At 37.8% G+C, this 21,954-nt stretch overlaps 1 protein-coding gene across 8 annotated transcripts in view; it reads right to left on the bottom strand.

The window, feature by feature from the left end:
* Positions 1-21,954, bottom strand: part of diaph2 (diaphanous-related formin 2) — a 494,681-nt gene that overhangs the window by 305,122 nt on the left and 167,605 nt on the right. For 6 of the 8 annotated variants that reach the window (XM_051128238.1, XM_051128239.1, XM_051128240.1 and 3 more), the window contains 6 exons: positions 21,436-21,548; positions 17,250-17,366; positions 10,712-10,830; positions 9,521-9,585; positions 7,448-7,552; positions 2,063-2,125 (listed from right to left, as the gene is read on the bottom strand). In XM_051128238.1, coding sequence (XP_050984195.1) covers positions 2,063-2,125; positions 7,448-7,552; positions 9,521-9,585; positions 10,712-10,830; positions 17,250-17,366; positions 21,436-21,548 — 582 coding nt within the window. The remainder of the gene's footprint in view (positions 1-2,062; positions 2,126-7,447; positions 7,553-9,520; positions 9,586-10,711; positions 10,831-17,249; positions 17,367-21,435; positions 21,549-21,954) is intronic. The other 2 variants (XM_051128244.1, XM_051128245.1) reach the window with 1 other exon arrangement.

The following is a 21,954-nucleotide window of genomic DNA, read 5'->3' as shown; positions in this document are numbered from 1 at the left end:
CTGTCCCATGATTATGCGTCTGTCAATCTCCGGCCCGTTGTGACCCATTTTCTCTTTTAAGTTTAATACAAGAGAATGGCAAGCAAATTAGCTGCTAAATTAGAGCACCGTCATTTCCGCATCGCTTTGGCCCTCTGTGGCAGCTTGTGGCGCGCTGCAGACCCTCCAGCCACGGCTCTGGAATGCTAATCAGCCTCCGGCACACAATTTTCTCTAGCCATACCCCTTATTCTCTTTAAACAATATCCATCATTTAGACCAATTTTACAACCAAAACCCATTTTACACAGGAAAACGTTTCATTTAAGGCTCCTTTGGCTTCTTATCTTGCTTTAAAAAGCAATTTACCACCAAAAAGTCTTGTTTGATAAAGGTCTAAGCTGGCCACTGACCTGAATTTTCTGCCTGTCTCTCCCATACCATTCAGCTGCGCTAATTAGCAGTCTGTATGTCTGAAACTATCTGTTATATATGGACAGGACAATATCAAGGAGACAAGCATCCATTTACACTCTCAACGGGTGGGAGGGCACTCTTAGTAGAAACAGTCACAGTTTGGGTAATTAACTAGGGCTAACACACAATTAAACCATCCCAATCTCATCTCCGATGAGCAAGAGGCAAATTCAATTAGATTCGGTTACTACTGAGGGTTACAATACTCTAGTTAAATGGAAAGATGGGGTTTCATTTTCCCTTCCAGCTGGAACTGGCTCTGGGAGCCTGTTCCATCATGTTCCTGGTGCTAGCAACCCAAAAGTAAGGGTTCACTTGATTCATTTACTTTGAAAATCTGTGAAAATTTAAATAATTTTAACAAAATACGAAAGATCATACAAAAAAGTTATTTTTATTTAGTACTGTCCTGTACAAGATACTTTATATAAAACATGTTTACATATAGACCACAAGACAAAAAAAACTGCTGAAATTATTAAAATAAACCCCTTCAAAAGTTTTGTTTTGTTTTGTTTGTTCTGTACAGTTAAAATGAGCACTGTTCTTCAGAAAAATCCTCCATGTCCTGCAGATTATTTGGTTTTCCAGCATCTTTTGCATATTTGAACCCTTTCTAGCTGTGACTATGATTTTGAGATTTATCTTTTCATACTGAGGACAACTGAGGGACTCAAACATAACTATTAAAAATGGTTCAAACATTCACTGATGCTCCAGAAGGAAACACGTTGCATTAAGACCCAGGGGGTGAAAACTTTTGGAATTTGAAGATCAAGGTAAATTGTACTTAATTTGTCTTCTGGGTAACATGCAAGTTTCTCCCGAAGGGCAGTACTAAATGGGAAAAAAAAGATATTTTAACAAAATCAAAAAAATGTGGACATCTTCATCCTGTTCAAAAGGTTTCACCCCCTGACTTTTAATGCATCGTGTTTCCTATAGCATCAGTGAATGTTTGAACCTTTTTTAATAGTCCCTCAATTGTCCTCAGTGTGAAAAGAAGGATCTCAAAATCATACAGTCACTGCTGGAAAGGGTTAAACTAAGCAAAAGATGCTTTGTCTGCAGGACATAGAGGATTTTTCTGAATAACAGTGCTCAAACATCACAAAAAAAAAACAAACAGTCGTAGATCATCCAGGTAACCACAAACAGTATTAAGAACCAAGAACTTTTATTGTAATAATTTCTATTTTTTTTGTGCTGTGGACTATATGTAAACATCTTTTATTTAAAATATCTTACTCAGGACAGTACTAAATAAAAAATAACATGCATTTTGTATGATCTTTCCCATGCCAATATATTCACATAACAGAGACTGTGTTTGGCAAGATTCACCCTCAAAAGCTGTTTATATGCAGGATATGTGGTAAGGATTATGGCCTAATTGTGTAGCATGCATTTGTAATGAATGATTGCACGGCATCTGTTGAGAGTCTTCAGACAATACAGAAAATCAAGGCTCTGGATGATCAGCGAGGGGTGACAGCTTTGATCAACCTGTTGGAAGGTATAAAAAATGCTGATTTTCAAAGATGCTGACGGGTGGCTGCATTGAGCATGCTGGGAAGGCGGAGGGACGGGTTGGGAGAACACCCACCTTGCTGTTTCTTTCGTTGATGCTTTTCTCTGCCTCTCTTAGCTTGTCTCTCTCACTAGTCAACTGGACAGGTGAGGGACATACAGACAGACAGATACATAGACAGACATAGCAACAGTAAGGCAAAGGCAGAGATTTTATAGCTGGAAAAGGAAAAGGCCAACCGCCAACTTTACTGAAGGTCACATGGTAATAAAACTTAGGGACAGCAAGAAATTGGATGCAAGCAGCCTACTTGAACATTATCAAAACACTGTGTTTGCCTACTAACGAAGTAATACAGGGTTTCATTAGCGGTTGTTGTGAACTTTGCATTCATAACATCATTAAACACCCTCACACAGTTCCGGACACAATTGAGCACAACAGTGCCACCCACTTTTTTCAGCGCACTTGGTTCCGGAATTATTCTGCATGTAAAAAATATTTATTAACAACAACGTCGTTAAAGGTTTTGAAGTTATCATTAAAAATCAATTCCCCTATGGGGAAAACAACTATGATTTTTACTTCTGGAACCCGGCTGTTGCACCCATTTTAGACTCCTGTCATTTCCATGATGCTTTTGTTCCACTAACGTCCATTTCAAAGGGAAGTTCAAGGCACAAGAGTGAGGAACACAGTAAATTGGTTGTTGTGCGCTTTTTAGAGTTGCTTCTGGAATCCTGCTCCTTCAAGTCCTTCTCATCATTTCACTGCCTTATGATGCGCTTGGTGAATTTAGCGCGAGCACTTAGATTCAGTGATGCTTTGCTCCCGCTTTGAACTTGCTATGAGCAGCCTCTTTTAAAAAAAAAGAAAAGGGGAAAAATAACATCTTAACAGCCTCTTTTCATTCAGAGGAAGCATACTCTACGGCCTCTAAAATACACTTATATGCCGCAGTTTCCCCATACTGCACGTAGGGCGGAATCAAATATTAAAGACGTGTAATGGAAAAGAAGATGGATACCTTCATGGTGAAGACTTTGATCACATTTGAAATGCTGTCCTTGCTTGTAGTGTTTAGTAAGCTTTGTTTTTCTTGTTTTTCGTATTTCTGACGATATGAAGGGCAGAACAGCAGCCAACACACTGAACACTGTCAAGAAGAACAGCAGCATCTTCATATTCCTTGTGATCGTTTCCTCAAAGAGGGTGAGAAAGAAGGGTGGTGCACACATACTGCATCTCAAACGAATCGGCTTGTAAAGGTGAATGGCCGAGCTGTGTCCCCTGATACTGACCATGGCAACAGCGCAGGGCACATGGCAACCAGCTCTATGATTCAAGCGAAGCGCTGTCCTTATCGGCATCATTACCGCTAGACTTCTTGCCAAATCCATCCCGGCAGTGGCAATAAGACACAGGTCCAGCCTTGCGCTGTACTGCAATGTTACGAGTCCCATGTTGGTGCAGACAGCTGAACGCAGAGCTTTCTGAAACCTATCAGGTGCTGCAAAAGATTTCTCCCTGGGTTCTGAATTATTAAGCGAGCTGCCGTTCGATTCCACACCTTTGACTCTATTCCCTTTCTGTTGAATGTCCAAGAGAAGGGACGAGGAACCCTGGAGAAATGTGTTGCACTTTGTTGCCGTTAATATGACGCAATTACTAACCGCAGGCGGATCGAGATGGGGAAATATCAATGAAAAGAGAGAATATGGCTACATGCTTATTTAAAACTGAACAACTGAGCAGGAGGCCTAATAACGCATGCACTCTCATTAACTCTTAAAAATGCATGAATTATAAGTGCAAAGCTCTTTTATTATTTTATTCTTTCCATTTCGCATTCAGTCTGTCCGAATTTTTCTGTACCACAGCTTTGATGAGCTCATCCGACTATTATTTTCGCATGAGCTGTTGCGTCGGTTTCTCTGAATAATGGCTCTCTTCAATTATATGTTAAAGGCAAATCTGTTGATAAGCATGTCTTTGCTGTCATCTCTTTGTTGTCCTTAAACCTTGTTCACCCTAATGGCATGAAATAATGTGAAATGTCTGACATTCATGCTTTTTGGCTTAAAACTCTGGAAATGTACATGATAATGCAGCCTACTGATGCTTATTTTAGAGACAATGATTATCATACAGAGGTAAAATATGGAGACAGGTGTTCTGAAGAGATGACCTTTGGATCATGCATTTATGCATGATTTATGCTTTTGTTAGTAGAAAATCTAAATAAAATGTATTATACTAATTCATTTACTGTGGAATGCGAAAGTTTGGGAACCCCTGAGTAAGATATTACCTTGTAGTCCACAAGAACAAACAGCTAAAAATATTAAAATAACCCAGATTCAAAAGTTTGTGAACCCTTGGTTCTTAATACCGTGTGTGGTTACCTGTGATGACTTTTTTTGTTTGTTTGTTTTGTAATGGTTGTTCATGAGTCCCTTGTTTGTTCTGAACAGTTAAACTGAGCACTGTTCTTCAGAGAAAAATCCTGTTTTCCAGCATTTTTGAACCCTTTTCAACAGTGACTGTGTGATTTTGAGATCCATCTTTTCACACTAAGGACAATTGGGGGATTCAAACACAACTATTAAAAAAGGTTCAAACATTCACTGATGCTCTAGAAGGAAACACGATGCATTAAGAGCCGGGGGTGAAAACTTTTGAGAAGGATGAAGATGTCCAGATTTTTATTATTTTGTTAAAATATCATTTTGTTCCATTTAGTACTGCCCTTCGGAAGCAAAAGATTCCCAGAAGACAAATTAAGTACAATTTACATTCATCTTCAAATTCAAAAAGTTTTCACCCCCGGCTCTTAATGCATCGTGTTTCCTTCTGGAGCATCAGTGAATGTTTGGACCTTTGTGAATAGTTGTGTTTGAGTTCCTAACATGTCCTCAGTGTGAAAAGAGGGATCTCAAAATCATACAGTCACTGCTGGAAAGGGTTCAAATATGCTGGAAAAATGAATAATCTGCAGGACCTGGAGAATTTTTCTGAAGAACAGTGCTCAGTTTAACTGTTCAGAACAAACAAGGGACTCATGAACAACCATCACAAAAAAAAAAAAAAAAAACAGTTGTAGATCATCCAGGTAACCACACACAGTACCAAGAACCAAGGGTTCCCAAAACGTTTGAAGGGTGTTATTTTAGTCTTGTGCACTATATAAATAAGTAAAATATCTTACTCAGAACAGTACTAAATAAAAAATAACATGCATTTTGTATGATCTCTCTTATTTTGTTAAAATGATTCACATTTTAACAGATTCTGCAAGGGGTTCCCAAACTTTCGCATGTTACTGTATATTAAAATTTTACAGTACAATGTGTTTCAAAACCAAGTTCTACTTTCCATCTTTACCAGACCACCAAAGAACAAGTCAGCATGTGGGTTCAAATGTGGGTGAGCGTAGTCAGTTTTAATGGTGATGTGTTGTGCACCCACAACCTGACAACATTGCGAAACTGTAGTGGGAGAAGAGTTTTACACCGGCTGTCTAATAAAGGGTACAATTTGTCAGCTTTGCGCATGACAACCTATGAGTTTATATCCCTTTCAGATGTGCCAAAACACCCACGGGATATGTGCAACACTCTCATGCTAATATCCCGGTGCTTCTTTAACGAACGCATTATATGTTCTCAACCAGAAGCACCAGAAGTCTGTTGATGCGAGAATGTTCTGGAGCCAAAGCTTTGAATGTGCCTTCAGAGCGCACATTTGGAACGAGTATGCGTCTCCAGGGCTCCGCTTCGCTCCTCTACCTGTTAATGTGCTGGAGATGACTGAGCTTCAAAGAGAAGGAAATCGCCTTGGGGTACGACTGAAGGACACCCAGGGAAAAACAACAGCCGAATGACACTGTGGTCCAGGGAAGCAGGAGAGAGCAGGTGAGCAGTCATTAATGGGGTTGGGGTGTCCGTGAGGAGGGACGCATTGGGTGCACGCAATATGGCTCGGCATGAATGAGCGTAGAAAAGGAGGGATGATGGTGACTGATGAGAAGCGGAGCACAGAGAGGCCTCGGCTCATGAATATGTGTAGGAGTTGAGAAAGTGATGGACGAGGCAGATGGAGGAAAGGAGGGAGGCAGAGTGGGTAACGTGCCGTGATTCGGCTCTCGGGGCAGATGAAGTGCAGGGGTGAGGACTGCACACAAATGAAGTGTCGGGTTCTGAGAAGCTCCGCTTTGCACGGGGAGGAACCCATTCCAGCTCCGCCTCCACTAATGTGGCCATTTGGTAAATCTGTGAGAATGAATGGTGGTTCGAGCTGCCAGGGTCCTTAATGACAGCAACTCATCTCGGTTTGAAGGTGGGGAGGCTCATGTTGGGAGAAGCTGGGGGCAAAAGGGCTCGGAAACACTGAGAGGTAAGTAAACAGATAGACAAAGCGCTGGCTTTTCCGACTGCAATATATTTGGTTTCTGGAAAACTATTTATGCCGTGGATGGCGCTTCACAAATGGTGAGGTTTTTTTTTTTTCCCCCCATTCTATTAAACTCCATAAGCTTGCAAGCTACTTCTTTTGTCCCAAGGCAGCACTAAAATCTAAAATGTTTCAAATTGGGTTTGGTAGGAAATAGCAGTCATTTTGCGGGAGAAGGACTAAGGGTTTTTCTTGACAGGAACGATGATGTGAGAGCCAAAGACGTAACGCAATCCCTCAAAGCGTTGATACAATAGCTAGGAACAGGCTGCGATGGAGCAATTGAGAAAAATCAAATCCAACAATTTGAGGGGGAGATTGGCCCTTTATTAAATCATACAATCCCCCAAGTCTTAAAATACCCACTTAGAGCACCACTGCATTCACGATAAAAGATAAAAAGGTTTCAATTTGACCAAATTAGCAGAGTCTCTCCTTCGCCGCCCCATTAGAAGTTGCATTACCATTCGAAGCAGACAGAGAAAAACTGCTTCATATGACCTCACAACATAGAAAATAAGTACTAGTGATCCTAATGTGCTTGTATAGCTCATTTTCAGGGCATTTGATGAGCTGAGGCTCTGTCAAGTAGGTTTTTATGATGGAGACAAATAATTCAATGCCTGCCAGTCTAATAGCCATTGGAGAATAGTTGCGAGATGAAGAAAGCCAGTCTGGAAAGCGGGAAAAAGTAGGCGTGTTCCTTCACGGATCTGCAGGATAAAGGGCTCTTCTAAGCTCTCATGAGGGAAGATAAGAGAAACCTCAGTGGATTCGAAGCCTCTGAGAGTACAACAAAGCACGTATCGGTTCTGTGGTGTAATCAGTACCAACGGAAGGGTAAACTATGCATGTTAAAGGTGAACACTTGGGGCACGGCATCGGTGGTAGCTTCCATTAGTGCTAACCTGTGTTTAATACCCTTGGGTAGAGAGCGCAGAGCAGCGGAATTGGTCATACCTGGGAGAGAAGAGTGTGTACAGTAGGTTATAGTGCAAGTGTTGTTACCTGGGTCTGCAGGGTGTTGATCTGCGACTCTAGCCCTTTGATTTTCTCCTCCTGCTTTTGCAGCTCGGCCTGCGCCTCCTGCCGTGCGCTGAACTCCTCGTCGAACTGAAAACAATAACGCACATACATATGTGTAAAAAAAAAATTATACACAGCACTGGTACTCAGCTGCAATCACAAGCATACACATAGTTTGTGTGTACCCCCAGTGGGGTTGAGTACTGAACTCTGTACTTTTAAGGATACTGACCGAATTCCATCGGTACTACTGAGTACTGATTAACATTAAATCAATCGGTACCAAATTTCGGTATCTGAGAGCGCATCCGGTCGCGTACATGGAATTTGTCAATTTTTGGATGAATAAATCAAAAGTATGTCTGTCACTTAATTCGAATCGCGATATAGACTACTGTCTGTGAATATTAAAACGCAAAAATTTTAAATATGAATCATGTTCCGCTTGCCGCTTGTATAACCGAATGGCGGAGACACGGTTTTGTTTACATCACAGAACAGCAACAGGAGTCCGAATTGACTTATCATGTGAAGTGAGGAGAGTGACTCGAGCTGACTGGCAAGAAGAGTGAGGTGAGGCAGAAGAAACAAAATGCAAAAGCATCTGTTTGGCAATATTTTGGATTTTGAAAAGCCCCGGATAGCACATGTACGTCTGCAAGATGTCTGTTAAAGATCTCTAGATCTGGAAAGCATCTGCTGTGTACAAACATCTGACAGACGTCTGTAAGATTTTCAGTTTTACATTCTAAATCATAAACATCTTAAAGACATCTAATAGACATCTATTTGACATCTGATAGGAAACGTCCTATGGACGTATTGCAGATGAGCAAACACTCAAAAAAATACATCTTGCAGATGTAAATGCAGACGTCGAATAGACGTCTCTATGATGTACGTGTGCTAACAGGGCTGTTGTCTTTTGTCATTTATCTGTGGTGATTTTGGAAGATTTATTTGGTTCCACAGTGTTTGCTGCTTTTTACTTTATTTAAACTTTGTGTTTTTTATTTTATTTATCCAAGCTTTCGTATTTGTTTTGCTAATTAACATAAACAAGTTTCTTATTTATTTGGTTCCACAGCGTTTGCTGATTTTCAGTTTTGTATACCTAGGCTTATTAAAGTTTGTGCAGCCTAAGTAATTTCTTATTTATATTAAGAATATAATGTGGTCTATTTTTATTTGTTTTGTTAATAAAGGTTCTGTGAGTTTGACATTGTCTTTTGTTGTTTTCTTAAATTGAATCCACAGCAAACTGCGCTAATTTGAAAGTGAAAGTAAAATGCACACTGCTTTTACAAGCTATTTAAAAGCGAAAAGGAAAAGAGGAAAACCCAAACGAACAATTGCTTGACACGGAATTGCCACTAATTTGAAAGTGAAAGTAAAATGTGCACTGCACTTTTATAAGCTATTTAAAAGAGAAGGAAAGGGAGGAAAAGAGGAAAAACTCAAACTAACTAACCTGTTTTGGGCTTATTTTTTCAATTAAATAAATGTTTTTGTTATCACACAGAGAGTAAAGTAGCAAAAAAAGGTACCGTTGGGTACCGTAAATGTGAACGGTACCCAACCCTACTATCCAGTAGTATCTGTGTTACTTTGCCATTAAACTGCAAGCCTCAGATGTCTGGCTGACATTTGGCAGAGTTGGGCAGGAAGCTGAGCAAGAGCATGGATACACTCTCAAAGCATCATGGGATGCAGCTCTTGGCTTGACAACACCAGCAAGTGTTATCTCAGCATCCTCATAAACCTCCAGAGGAAATGTTTCAACTAAAAAAAATTACAATATTGTTCATCGAGGCCTTTAACACGATTTGAAATGGTGCCTGTAAATAGTGTTCCCAGTATGGCACAAACAAGCTTGCAGATTGGAGCATCAGCATTGATTCTGCTTGCACTGATACAGATCATGTTGCTCTGCTGCCAGCTATTGATCAGACGAGAACAATCGATATGCTGTCTCACCGCTCATGGGAGAAAAGTTTGGTGACAGCAGCCTGGTTGCATACCAATAGCGGCACCCAGGGTGATTAATAGACTCACCTTTTTGGAGAATTCAGCCGCTCTCTGTTCGCTTTCTTCCACTTTGGCTTTATCCACACACTGATCTGTCATTCACAAACAGCCGGGTACATGAAAACACACAAGTATATGTAAATTACAAGGTGCATTGTTAACACGATGCTTAAGATTCCACATCAGACACCGAATGAAGACAATCAAAAGAACAAAAAAGCGAACAGAATAAAATGAACCTGTCAGTGTCTCATTCCCCCCTCCCCTCTGGAGATTTGCATTCTGTTCCAGAGGTTTGAGATGTAAATTTAAAAACGGCGCCCCACAAAAATCTGTTTTCAACTCATTAAAGTAAGTGAAGAAGTGAGAAAATCTAACATTTTTTGTTTCTGCAGATGGGTCTGAAAACTTTTAATGAGCCTTTGTTGGCAAGTTACGAAAGTGTTAGTGACAAAACACAAAAGAGGGGCAAAGAAAAGAGAAAAAAAGAGAGGCCAGAAATTTACATCACCCTTATTTTATTAATTCCTTTGGTGTCCAAGAACTTGGATGACAAAACAATTGGCAACAAATGCTTTCCTCCCCAACATTTAATCATAAAACAAATGAAAAAATCCAGGACTGCAAATATAACCAGTACAGCTGAAGTCGTGTTGCGTTTATAAGACATGACACGCCAGCCAGGTTTTGCAGATAATGTTTTATTTATGCATAATGACTGTACCTTATCTTACATGTCAGGTGAGTGCAGGTGTTTCAGACAGGGCTCTCATGGGGACCGGGAAATGATAATTAGATCTACTCCAGGAAATCGCAAACTTTTATCAACCGCAGTTGCGCCTTCCTCAGCGCAGCGTGATTTCACAGTTATGTGAGACAGAGTGTAGTGTGAACCGGTGCAGGATTGTTATAATCATACTTTAGACATCCCATTAAGCCCCAAAAATCTTTCTGGCAGATTTCATTGAAGTGGTATAACTCAATACTGCTCTGAAGCTTTTACCTAAAGCTGGTTACTGAAACCCGAAACTCCTTTTTATTCATTCTGAAATGTTCTGACCACTTTATCAAATGACCATACAGTTCAAGGCAGAATTCAATAGCATGGAAAACTGAATTGTACCAATGAATAATAACGTAAAATGAACTGAGGTGTAGCGTGGCGTTCAACGCAAAGACGTTGTCTTCAAGACCCAGGAGACCTACTCTCAGACTTACCGATGAGATGACTGAAGTCCACATCCAGTCGCTCCCTGTAGGCGAAATCAGGGTCCATCCCACTGCGGTGGAGGACGATCTGGGACACACACTCCTCGATCACCTTGTAATACTGAGGCCTGTAATAAAAAGAACGAGTACAGCGAGAGTGAGGGGGCAGAGTATGACAAGAGACAAAGCCGTTAACTTCATATAAAATACCGCCTTGTGCATTCCTGCGAGGACAGCTCTTCATAAATCATCTGGTAAGACATATCTTTTAATGGTATTTCACGGCATTGAATTAAGGCTTCCTTCGGTACATAATGAAATCACTAACGGCAAAGCGTGCAGCCGGAGAGTGGTTGGGTGACTTTGTCCATTCAAGGTGAAGACAAACCGACATCCGGGCCTCCGTGCTTCCCTCTCTAATTTGCAATCATCTTTGGCAATTAAGGGCAGCAATAAAACCTGAGACGCAAATCTAATCAGTGTAATCTGTGTAATTAGTCGCACAATGGCAGGGAAAACACGGCCTTGTGTTTGGAGGGGTGACAATGACGGGACGGGGAGTAAATGGGTCTGGGACTAGACACTGCCACGGCGCTTAGTGGGTGACCTTTTCCAAGTTATATTACCAAATTTAATTGCAAGTGACATTTAACAAATACAATGTCGACTTAAGCCGAGCTCCGTAGTGGCAAATAATTATGTTCCAAGCATGACCTAGAATGTCTCATGTAGGTATTCAATTTTCCTCCCAGAAATGTGTTGTCCCCTTCTCCCGGCTTCTCGACACAAAACAAGCTTTCGAATTCTAATGAATGAGCATGACTTTAAAAATGTCTCTGTGCTAAATAATTGCACCACAACTCTTCACTAAAGCCACTTAAGTCTAGAGCATTACTTTTTTAATCTCCAAACATTCTTGTTTGATAAACAATATTTGCGAGGGAATATAGATAATCTAATGGATGAACAACAGAGGTTGTTGTCCCAATGTAATAAATTACGCAACAGGAATGCGCTTGCACTTATGTTTTCTTATGATCCATATTTCAGTTTTATTTGCTGCTCTTTATGGTTTGAGTGCTGCTAACAAGAGAAATCAAGATGTCCACTAAATTCAGTACAGAAGGTGGCGCAGATAATATTTAAGGTAATATACAAATAAACAAACATTTCAGGTGCTCTCTGACCATTGCTGTAATTGTTAAAACAGTTTTTGATAACTAAAATTAAGCCAAAATAAAATATAAACATTAGATGGAAAAAAATACTTATTTTACTTCAGTTATTTGTAAAGGCAACAAATATTTATATTTTTAAAAAATACATATTTTTTAGAAATTACAAAAGCATATACAATTGAAGTCAAAAGTTTACATACACCTTGCAGAATCTTCAAAATGTAATTATTTTACCAAAATAAGAGGGATCATACAGAATGCATGTTATTTTTTATTTAGTACCGACCTGAATAAGATATTTCACATAAAAGATGTTTGCACATAGTCCACAAGAGAAAATAATAGTTGAATTTATAAGAATGACCATGTTCAAAAGTTTGCATACAGTTGATTCTTAGTATTGTGTTGTTATCTGAATGATCCACAGCTGTTTTTTTGTTTAGTGATTGAGTTGTTAATGAGTCCCTTGTTTGTCCTGAACAGTTAAACTGTCTGCTGTTCTTCAGAAAAAACCATTAGGTCCCACAAATTCTTTGGTTTTCCAGCATTTTTGTGTATTTGAACTCTTTCCAACAATGACTGTAGGATTTTGAGATCCATCTTTTCACAATGAGGACAACTGAGGAACTCATATGCAACTATCACAGAAGGTTCTAAATGATGGTCCAGAAGGAAAAACAATGCATTATAAGCCAAGGGATGACTTTTTCTTTTTAATTTTAACTTATTTGTAGCTTCTGAAGGGCAGTACTAAATAAAAAAAAAAAAAATACATTAATTAGGCAAAATTAAAAAGAATGTACACATATTCTGTTCCTTCTGGAGCATCAGTGAGCATCTGAACCTTCTGTTATAGTTGCACCTGTTGTCCCTCAGTCCCTCAGTTGTCCTCAGTCTGAAAAGACGGATCTTAAAATCATACAGTCATTTGTTGGAAAGGTTTCAAATACACAAAACAATTGTTCAGGACAAACAAGGGACTCGTGAACAACTATCACTAAAAAATTTGCGGCTCAAGTAAAAACACAGTATTAAGAATCTGAACGGGGACATTTTTATAACATCAACTATTATTTTCTCTTGTGGACTATATGTAAACATCTTTCATGTGAAATATCTTGTTCAGGTCAGTTCTAAATAAAAAAATAACGTGTTTTGAATGATCCTTCTTATTTTGGTAAAATAATTAACATTTTGCAGACTGCAAGGTGTATGTGAACTTTTGACTGTAAATACTAAAACTAAAATTAAAACAAAATATAAAGTATTTATTTATTCAAAATAAAACAAAACCTACATTAATGTACTGCAAAATGCTAAAATACATATATTTTTAAAAAATAAAAGAGCAAATTATAGCATCAAAGAGGACTGCATCTCAATAAACCAGCTATTAAGATATTACTATAATTGGATGTCTCTCTAAGCTCAATGACAAATAACATACCCAAATAACCAAACAAATAATCATATTCATACAATTTGCCAATTCAAGGCCTTGTTGTGCGAGACACGGCAGCGATGTGTAATAAGCGTGCAGAGGGGGCGGACGGGGTGGCTGGAACTGATAGGGCTGAGAGTGTCACCGAGCTCGGCTTAGTGGCAAGGCCCGAAGCTTACGGCTGTCACTGATGTACACCATATCATTATCTCAATAAGCCGCCCTATTTTCTCAACATCCTGGCTACCACCACTGCCGCATGCTGGATAGAACTGGGAAGGAGACGACTGACCCAGAACTGTCACACCCCACCATAGGAGACGGCATATGTCCCACTCATCGGAGCCGCTCTTTCCTTCTCTCTCTGTCTGGCACCATCACTGTCTGCCTCTCATCTCCCATCCAACCCCTGCTCCACACTGCCCATCTAATCTTCACATCAGTCACGGCCAAAAGTAGAAGATGTGCTCCATATACACTCCCTCTGATCTACCTTCTGTTAGAGAGTCTTAGAGAGTTATTGCCCAACATCTTCCGCTGCTCTAAAAAAGCAGTAAAAAGGAAGGCTGAGGGCTGAAGGACATCGCTAACTGTTATTAAATCGTTCTGTTTATTTTATTTCACTTTAAAAACGGTTATTAAACAAATGGAGGGAAAACGTTCCATACAAATAACCAAGGACAGAGCTGAGGGCACAGAGTTAAATGAGGATAAAAGTGTCTGCTTGTTTTGCTGGAATTAAAGAATGGCTTTAAATCAAACGGCGCGATCTATTGGCACCGACAGCTCTCCTTTATGGCTGGCTTTGATCACCGGAGTACCTCCCAACACCTATGAACAAGAGCGACGTTGTCGACTGATGCGGACTGAAGCACAGAGATGCCACCAGCCTATTCTTCCCTCCCTCTCCTTGGAGACTCGGCCATCAAAGCGCACACTGATCTCAAGGGATCCCTTTAATCTAAAATTATAGCCATACAATTTCCCACCCAGCCAATCCAATCTACATAAAACGTCTCACCAGGTTCAAAAGCAAGCAAAGACGTCAATGATGAGAAGTTTATTGAGTGACCACGAAATGCAGATGCATATGAGACTACAAACAAAACTGTGTATTAATCTTTAGATGCTACGCTTGAGAAATATGTTTTAATACAGATATGTCACTCTCTCAGAAGTACTTTGTATCAGATGTTCCTCATTAAATTTCATAACATAAAAACTGAAAGCGAAATATTTACGTTGATATTAAAATGTCTGATTTCTGCGGGATTACTAGGGTGTTTTTTTTTTTTTTCCTCTGGAGAAAAATCTCAGAGGCAGAAGACTTAATTTTCTCGTCACTTAAAGAAACAATTGGAGATTCCATTTGTTATTTTTCTTTCCTATGGGAGAGAGTCTTTAATAAGTGCATACATTTTTAATCAGCGTTTGTAGTGATCCTGTTTTCTGCCGTCAGAGTTACAGACACAGAGGCGGGAGCGATGGCACTGAACAAGAATCTGCCATACTACTTGCTTAATGTGTTTTCTATTTCTCGCTTTTTCCAACAAGCCGGGCTATACATTATTCATGGCTCAAAGTGAGCAGCAACATGTCCATGGTAAATTCCCTCCCTTTCATCGCTTCGCTCTTCCTACTTTATTAAATATTTTACCTCAGCAACAGGTCTGATGCAACAGTGAACTGAAATGATCAGTATCATTTCTTCACTTTCTGACTGACATACAAACTCAGAGTGCAGCTGAACATGCAAAATAACTCTCTCTTATAAATAAATTAGCATTCAGGATATAGCTAAGCAGCAATATGACTAAAATCTTACATCCTGATATGAGTAATATTATATTACTACAATGGCACATATATACACAATAATTATACTTGCTGAAATAACATTACAAATGTGACCCTGGACCACAAAACCAGTCTTAAGTAGCATGGGTATATTTCTAGCAATAGCCAAAAATACATTGCATTGGTCAAAAATTTCGATTTTTCTTTTATGCCAAAAATCATCAGGATATTAAGTAAAGAGATATTTTGTACATTTCCTACTGTAAATATATATAAACTTAATTTTTAGATTAGTAATAAGCATTGCTAACTTCATTTGGACAACTTTTTTTTCCAATATTTAGATTTTTTTGCACAAATAAATATTTCCCAAATTAAATTGTACTTATTTATTTTGATATGAAACCCTGTTTCCACCACTGAATAAAAAATAAAGATAATTGTGACTTTATATCTCACAATTTTGACTTTTTGTCTTGCAATTTCCAGTTTACATCTTGCAATTCTGACTTATGTATGATATAAACTTGCAATTGCAAGTTATAAAGTCAGAATTATGAGATATAAACTCGCTTTTCTGACTTTTTTTCTCAAAATTGCGTCAAGTAAACTCACAATTGCAAGTTATGAAGTCAAAATATTGGGATATAAATTTGAAATTGCAAGAAATAAAGTCAGAATTGCAAGATAAAAACTCACAATTCTGACTTTTTTCTCGCAAATGTGAGTTCGTATCTTGCAGTTCTGACATTTGTTCTCTTACATTTTTTTTTCTCACAATTGTGAGATATAAACTCACAAGTGCGAGTTATAAAGTCCAGTTCTGAAGAGGAAAAAAGACAGATATGTTCTCAGAACTGTGAGTCTATATCTCACAATACTGACATATCTCACAACTGCAAGTTATAAAGTCAAAATATTGGGATATAAACTTGAAATTGCAAGAAATAAAGTCAGAATTCCAAGATAAAAACTCACAATTCTGACAATACTGACATACCTAACAATTGTGTTATAAAGTCAGGACTTGTAAATCTGAAAAAATAAAGTCAGAATTGCAAAATATAAACACAATTCTGAGGAAAAAAGTCAGTATTGTGAGCTTGTATGTTGCAATTCTGACCTTCTTTACTCATGATTCTGAGTTTTTTTCTCACAATTTCAAGTTTATACAATATGCAATACTGACTTTAGAATTCGCAACTGCGAGTTTATATCACACAACTCAAACTAGCCAGACTTCATTTAGTTCATATAAAGTTTATTTCTCACAATTCTGAGAAAAGAAGTCCGAAATGCCAGTTTGCATCACACAATTTTGAAAACAAAAAGTCAGAATTGCGAAATGTAAACTTGCAATTGCAAGAAAAAAGTCATAATTGTGAGAAATGTGACTTTGTGTATTTTTTATTCAGTGGCGGAAACAGGCTTCCATATTTTGATGAGCACAAACCAATTTATGTATTTATTTATTTTAGTTATAACCTGAATTCACATACTCAATAATGCTTAGTTTATAGAAATTGTTTGGTTAACAGAAATTAACTCTTCGCAAACAGCTTGACTGACAGGCGATCTGACCAATCATAATGGCAAATACGCCATTTTGTCTGACAAACAAATCAGACAGGAGAGCAGATTAACTTCGGTGGATTTAACTTGAAAAATTGTGTACTGACGTCTTTCCGCGGATGAAATAAAATATGTTCTGATATTTATTCATGTTCGTTCTTCAAGCAAATAAGATGATCGGTTCACAGGTCGACTGATCTAATAAGGCAATACAGTGATCCGTCACGACACAAAGAGCCATAAAATGGTATTTATTGTCTGAATGTCTTTAAAAAATGACATTTTAAAAAAAGACTTTGTTTCATACCAGAAGTAACCTGTTCTGTCTTGTCTGTTGGTGTGTTGTCAGTTTCCTGTTTGTTCCACAATGTATTTTTCACTGTGTGAGAACATGATGTGTAGTGTGAGAGCGTCATTGTTTGTCAGACATAGCAACAGTAACTAAGGAGGGCAGGTTTTTGCGAAGGGTCAATTGAGAAAAATTAGATGAACAGATAGGTGCAATCTTCTTATCATCACACTGGAATAGATATTGAAGAAAACAGACAATATCACTCACCTGATATAATAATCATTCCTGATGAGCAGCAGATGCTGGAGGATGGATAGGAAGTATGCTTCTGAGCCTGTGTCTTTCACCATGTTGGACAGGAGATGGTAAACCTCACCCATATCAGTACATAGATGGTTAAGGACACAACTGCACATACAGTAATAAAACATGCCATTTCTATACATATGCATATTAAATTGAGAGTTGATTAAAGCGCAGTAGCATAATTCTAAGACGAAAAAAACAATAAAATGCAAGCAATACAACTAAAGGTGAACGGCCATCACTCACTGGAAATTACTTGCTTGTTTTAATTCAGATGGAGGGCTGAGTCAAAGGTTGCTGATGCTATCTTCCTGCATTCTAAAGTATCTTTAGGGATCTAATTTGCTAACATTTGCAAACATAAGATTTTGAAGAAGGTTGTGAAGAGGCGATACCTCTTCTGCCAGTTCATACCCTGGCTCTGGACACGAATCAAACGAAAATTCTTTACGTTTGATTATTTAAAGCAATAAAACATGGATCACTCGTTTCCTTTTTCTATTTATTTATTTCCTGGACTGAAATGGCTTCTTTAGTTTGTCTTGCTTGTGTCCAAAACAGAAGAAATGTGCTCTTAAACTTGCAGAGTATTGATTAAATGTCCAACATCTCCTCTCCCTGAAGAGAAAGGGCAGTGGCTTTCCATGTCTTTAATAGATGTAAGATCAGGCAGTCATCATAGTGTTCTTTTTTATTATTATTATATCAAGAACAAGACACCCCAACCCTCTCTCTTACGTCCACTTGAGTTAAATAAATGACCGGTGATCTATTTTCAATGGTGGCAGCTAAAGCATATGATGATTAACAGTAGCACTCGGTAGCTCATTAATTGTTTCAACTAATGGTCCTACAGTGGAGTTAATATAACAACGCTCCACGGTGTTATAAAATAAAAATCTTTATAAATATAGGCAAAAATAGTTTAAGATATTGTGTGTACATTTGTCGTGCTGCACTGAGCAGAGGTGGGTGAAATATTGAGTCCAGTCATTATATCATGTACTGTAGGTTTTGACAATGTCTGTTGAAATATTTAAACGCTGACTGCAGGGTGATGCACTGGCTCGACTGGAGCACACTTTCTTGAGCCACAACAATCACTCCTTCCCTTCCACTGGGACAGAAATCAAAAAGGTATGGAGACTCAATATTTAGAGTAAAAAACTAAAAGGTACAGCAGGGCTGTTTTCATTTAATTAAAGAAAATCTGCCTCGGGTTAGAGAATTGTATATTCTTTAAGAGAATGTTAACCATAAACCGAGACAGTGAAAAAAACCCAATATACTATATTGTATGTGTAACTCTAAATATTTATGGAACAATAATAAAATGGAACGTTAAGTCTTCCAGCCACTTTAAAAACTGCCCTTGCAGCAAACCAATCTGTCCCAGCATTGCTGTACATTTTCTAATTAACTCATATCATTTCAGTTATGCATAAGGTTGTGAGTGTATCCTGTGTTCTGTCAACTCAATGTGAGAATACAAGCATCTTCAGAGCATTATTGCTGATAACACAGGTGATCTGCTTAAGTGAATTATTTTCTCCACACTTCAAAAGCAGCGAAACGCACCAGAAAGCCGTTCTCTCTATTAAGCAGGGCCACGAGTGTGCACACAGATACGCGCCGTCTGTGCATATTTGTATTTTGGGCATGTTTGCAGTAATATACTGGTGGGGAAGGTGATGCATAAACATGAGCTGTATCAGCATGGAGCTGAGCAATACAAAAGACAGAGAGGGAGGGTCAATCAATCACACTGTCCAACTTTCAATTAATATTCAACAGTTTCCTGAAGTCACTACAGTGGCCTGAACTTACCCAAACCAGAAGTGCTATATTTATACTACTACTACTACTACAACTACTACTAAAAATAATTATAATTATTATATGAAGAGTTCAGATGCAAAACCAGCTAAATCCATCTGACGTCTTTCTTTAAAAAATGCATTTTTATCAGGCTCAGATGTATAAGTCTCTGTGTAAGTACCGGTACTTCTGATTGGGCTGAGGCTGGTATTTTAGCGAGTTTGAAGAAAAAGTATTTGATGGACGTATAATATGTGTCAAGAGCATTCACTCAGTATCATTATCTCATTTTTGACCGAGATGGCATCTAGCTGGTTTTGCATCTGAACTCTTCATATGTTATTATATGTCGATACTCTACTTTAAATGTTTAAAAGTAACTTTTCAATTATGTCAACTAAATCTTATGATAGTATTAGCAGGGTTAGTAGGGCTAAGTTATAGTCAGCAGAATGTCTGTTGGGGGATCATCAAAATATCATCAAAAATAACATTAAAAAAAAGTGTTAGGAGATATTAAGCAGAAAGTCTACTAATACTAATACTCTAATGACTGGTAGCTATTATATAAAATTATTATTAGTAGTAGTAGTAGTAGTAGTAGTAGTAATATTAATAATATTATTACATTTTTATAGACATTTTACCTATATAATATCTATAGGTAAACACCAATAAAAGTATTATTATTATTACCACCTGTAATGATTTTCCATATATAAGATAGGTAAGCATTAATAAAATTATTATTATTATTATTAATCTATAGGTAAACATTATTATTATTATTATTATTATTATTATTATTATTATTATTATGTGTAAATATTTTACCTATGTAATATCTACAGGTAAACATCAATAAAAGTATTATTATTATTACCACCTGTAATGATTTCCATATATAATTTAGGTAAGCATTAATAAAATTATTATTGTTATTATTATTAGAATTTCTATAAATATTCATTAAGCAGTCGGCTAAAATAATAATAATAATAATGATAATAATAATAATAATAATTATTACTTATCTATAAGTGGACATTAATAAAATTATTATTATTATTAGTATACCCTTTACAGTTAAATATTCATAAAGCAGTCTGTAATAATAATAATACTAATATTATTATTATTATTATTATTATTATTATTACTATTATTATATTTACCTGTAGATATTTTACATATATAATATCTATAGGTAAACAATGATTAAACAAATATTATTTATTATTATTATTATTATATAACTCTATAGTTAAATATTAATAAAGCAGTATGACAGAAAAAAAGAAAGATGGTGGGACTGGAAACAAACAAACAAACAAACAAACAAAAAAAATAAATAAATAAATATTTTTGGAATGCTTACACAGTGTATAGGTACTACATATGCAAAATCTCCATAGGTAAATAATAATAATAATATTTATATTTATGTTCATATTTATATTTATATTTATATTTATATATTTATAAAGCAGCCTGATAGAAAACGAGAAGGGAGGGATTAGAAAACGTTTGGTGTTCAGAAAGATAAGGGGGGGAGGGGGCTGAGAAAGACAGAGACCGTTGCTTAGACACGCATATTACACAAGGCACTTACAGATCAATGCCAAATTGTCCTTAGAGACAAATGTTGTGTCTCTTACACAGTTGGCTGCTCACGAAAATCATTAGTCCAGACAGCCTGAACTAAAACTCTGGCTTCTCCATCATTTCAGCGAAGCTTTCCCTCTGAGAGCTTACGGAAAGCGGGAGAAACGATAAAAACCATCAACAAAATCAGCACTAAAACAGTGGAAAATATATGCTTTGCTCTTTTTTGAATTTAGCGAACGGCGTCAAGCTACTTTTTAAAGGCTACTGTGAGGATCCACACAAATCCAGAAGCTACTGCATATGGCTGCCACGTACGCACCTATGGCCTGAAGGGTCAGATGCAGATGTAGAAACAGGGAGAAAATAAGTGTGAACGGATTTCCATAGCCGTGTAGCATAGTCTATCCGCAGATTTGAGGGGGAATGAAACAGAGGAGAGGTGAGCGTAGAGGTTGCTCTCTGTGTCTCTGGAATGTCAGTATAATGAGCTCAGGGCCAGAGAAGGATGCTGGGATATGTGTGCGGTGCGTGCATGTGTTGATGTGAAGAGGTTTGTTTACCACCAGAGTTGCCAGAGGCTGGACTGGAATTGAAAAAAAAAAAAAAAAAATGATTCTCAAATCCCTTCCGAATGAACTGGAGGTCTTGGCTTTAGACCCGTGAGCCGCACCGGGCGCCCTCGCGGCTGCACGCACACGCGAGGCAGCGGTAAAAAGGATATTCCATCTCCGCGCGGATGTCATCTAGTCGGTGAGACAGTTCGATGGAATCCTCCTCCTTATTTTCATTAAACACCTTCAGCTGAATGTCGAGTTCCTCTGTCTCCTTCAGCTCCTGTGATTACAGAGGTTGACATGAGAGGAATGAGTGACTGATGAACGTGTCGTCATATAACATTGGTAATACAGCAGAAACAAAAAGCTGCTTTTTGGACACTTTAAACTCTTTGTACAAGGCCTTGAGTTGACTCGATTTAAGTTTTGTGGCATTTAGTTCATGACTTTGCTTTGGCAGCTTTGAGACCATGCAATCTTCAAATTAATGTAGAAACAACATAAAGACAGTATATTTTTAATATTTTTTAAATATATTTTATGACTGATGGTATCACTGATACCAATATTACTGATGTCTCTAGGAAATGGTTCTTTTTGCCCAATACTTAACCATTGATTAAATTTTTTCTAAAATTAATCACGATTAATCGTGATTAATCCCACCTAAAATTAAAGCTTTTAAA

This window comes from Labeo rohita, chromosome 14 (assembly GCF_022985175.1).
Source record: "Labeo rohita strain BAU-BD-2019 chromosome 14, IGBB_LRoh.1.0, whole genome shotgun sequence".
Lineage (NCBI taxonomy): Eukaryota > Metazoa > Chordata > Actinopteri > Cypriniformes > Cyprinidae > Labeo > Labeo rohita.
This window is presented reverse-complemented; position numbering and strand designations above follow the sequence as displayed.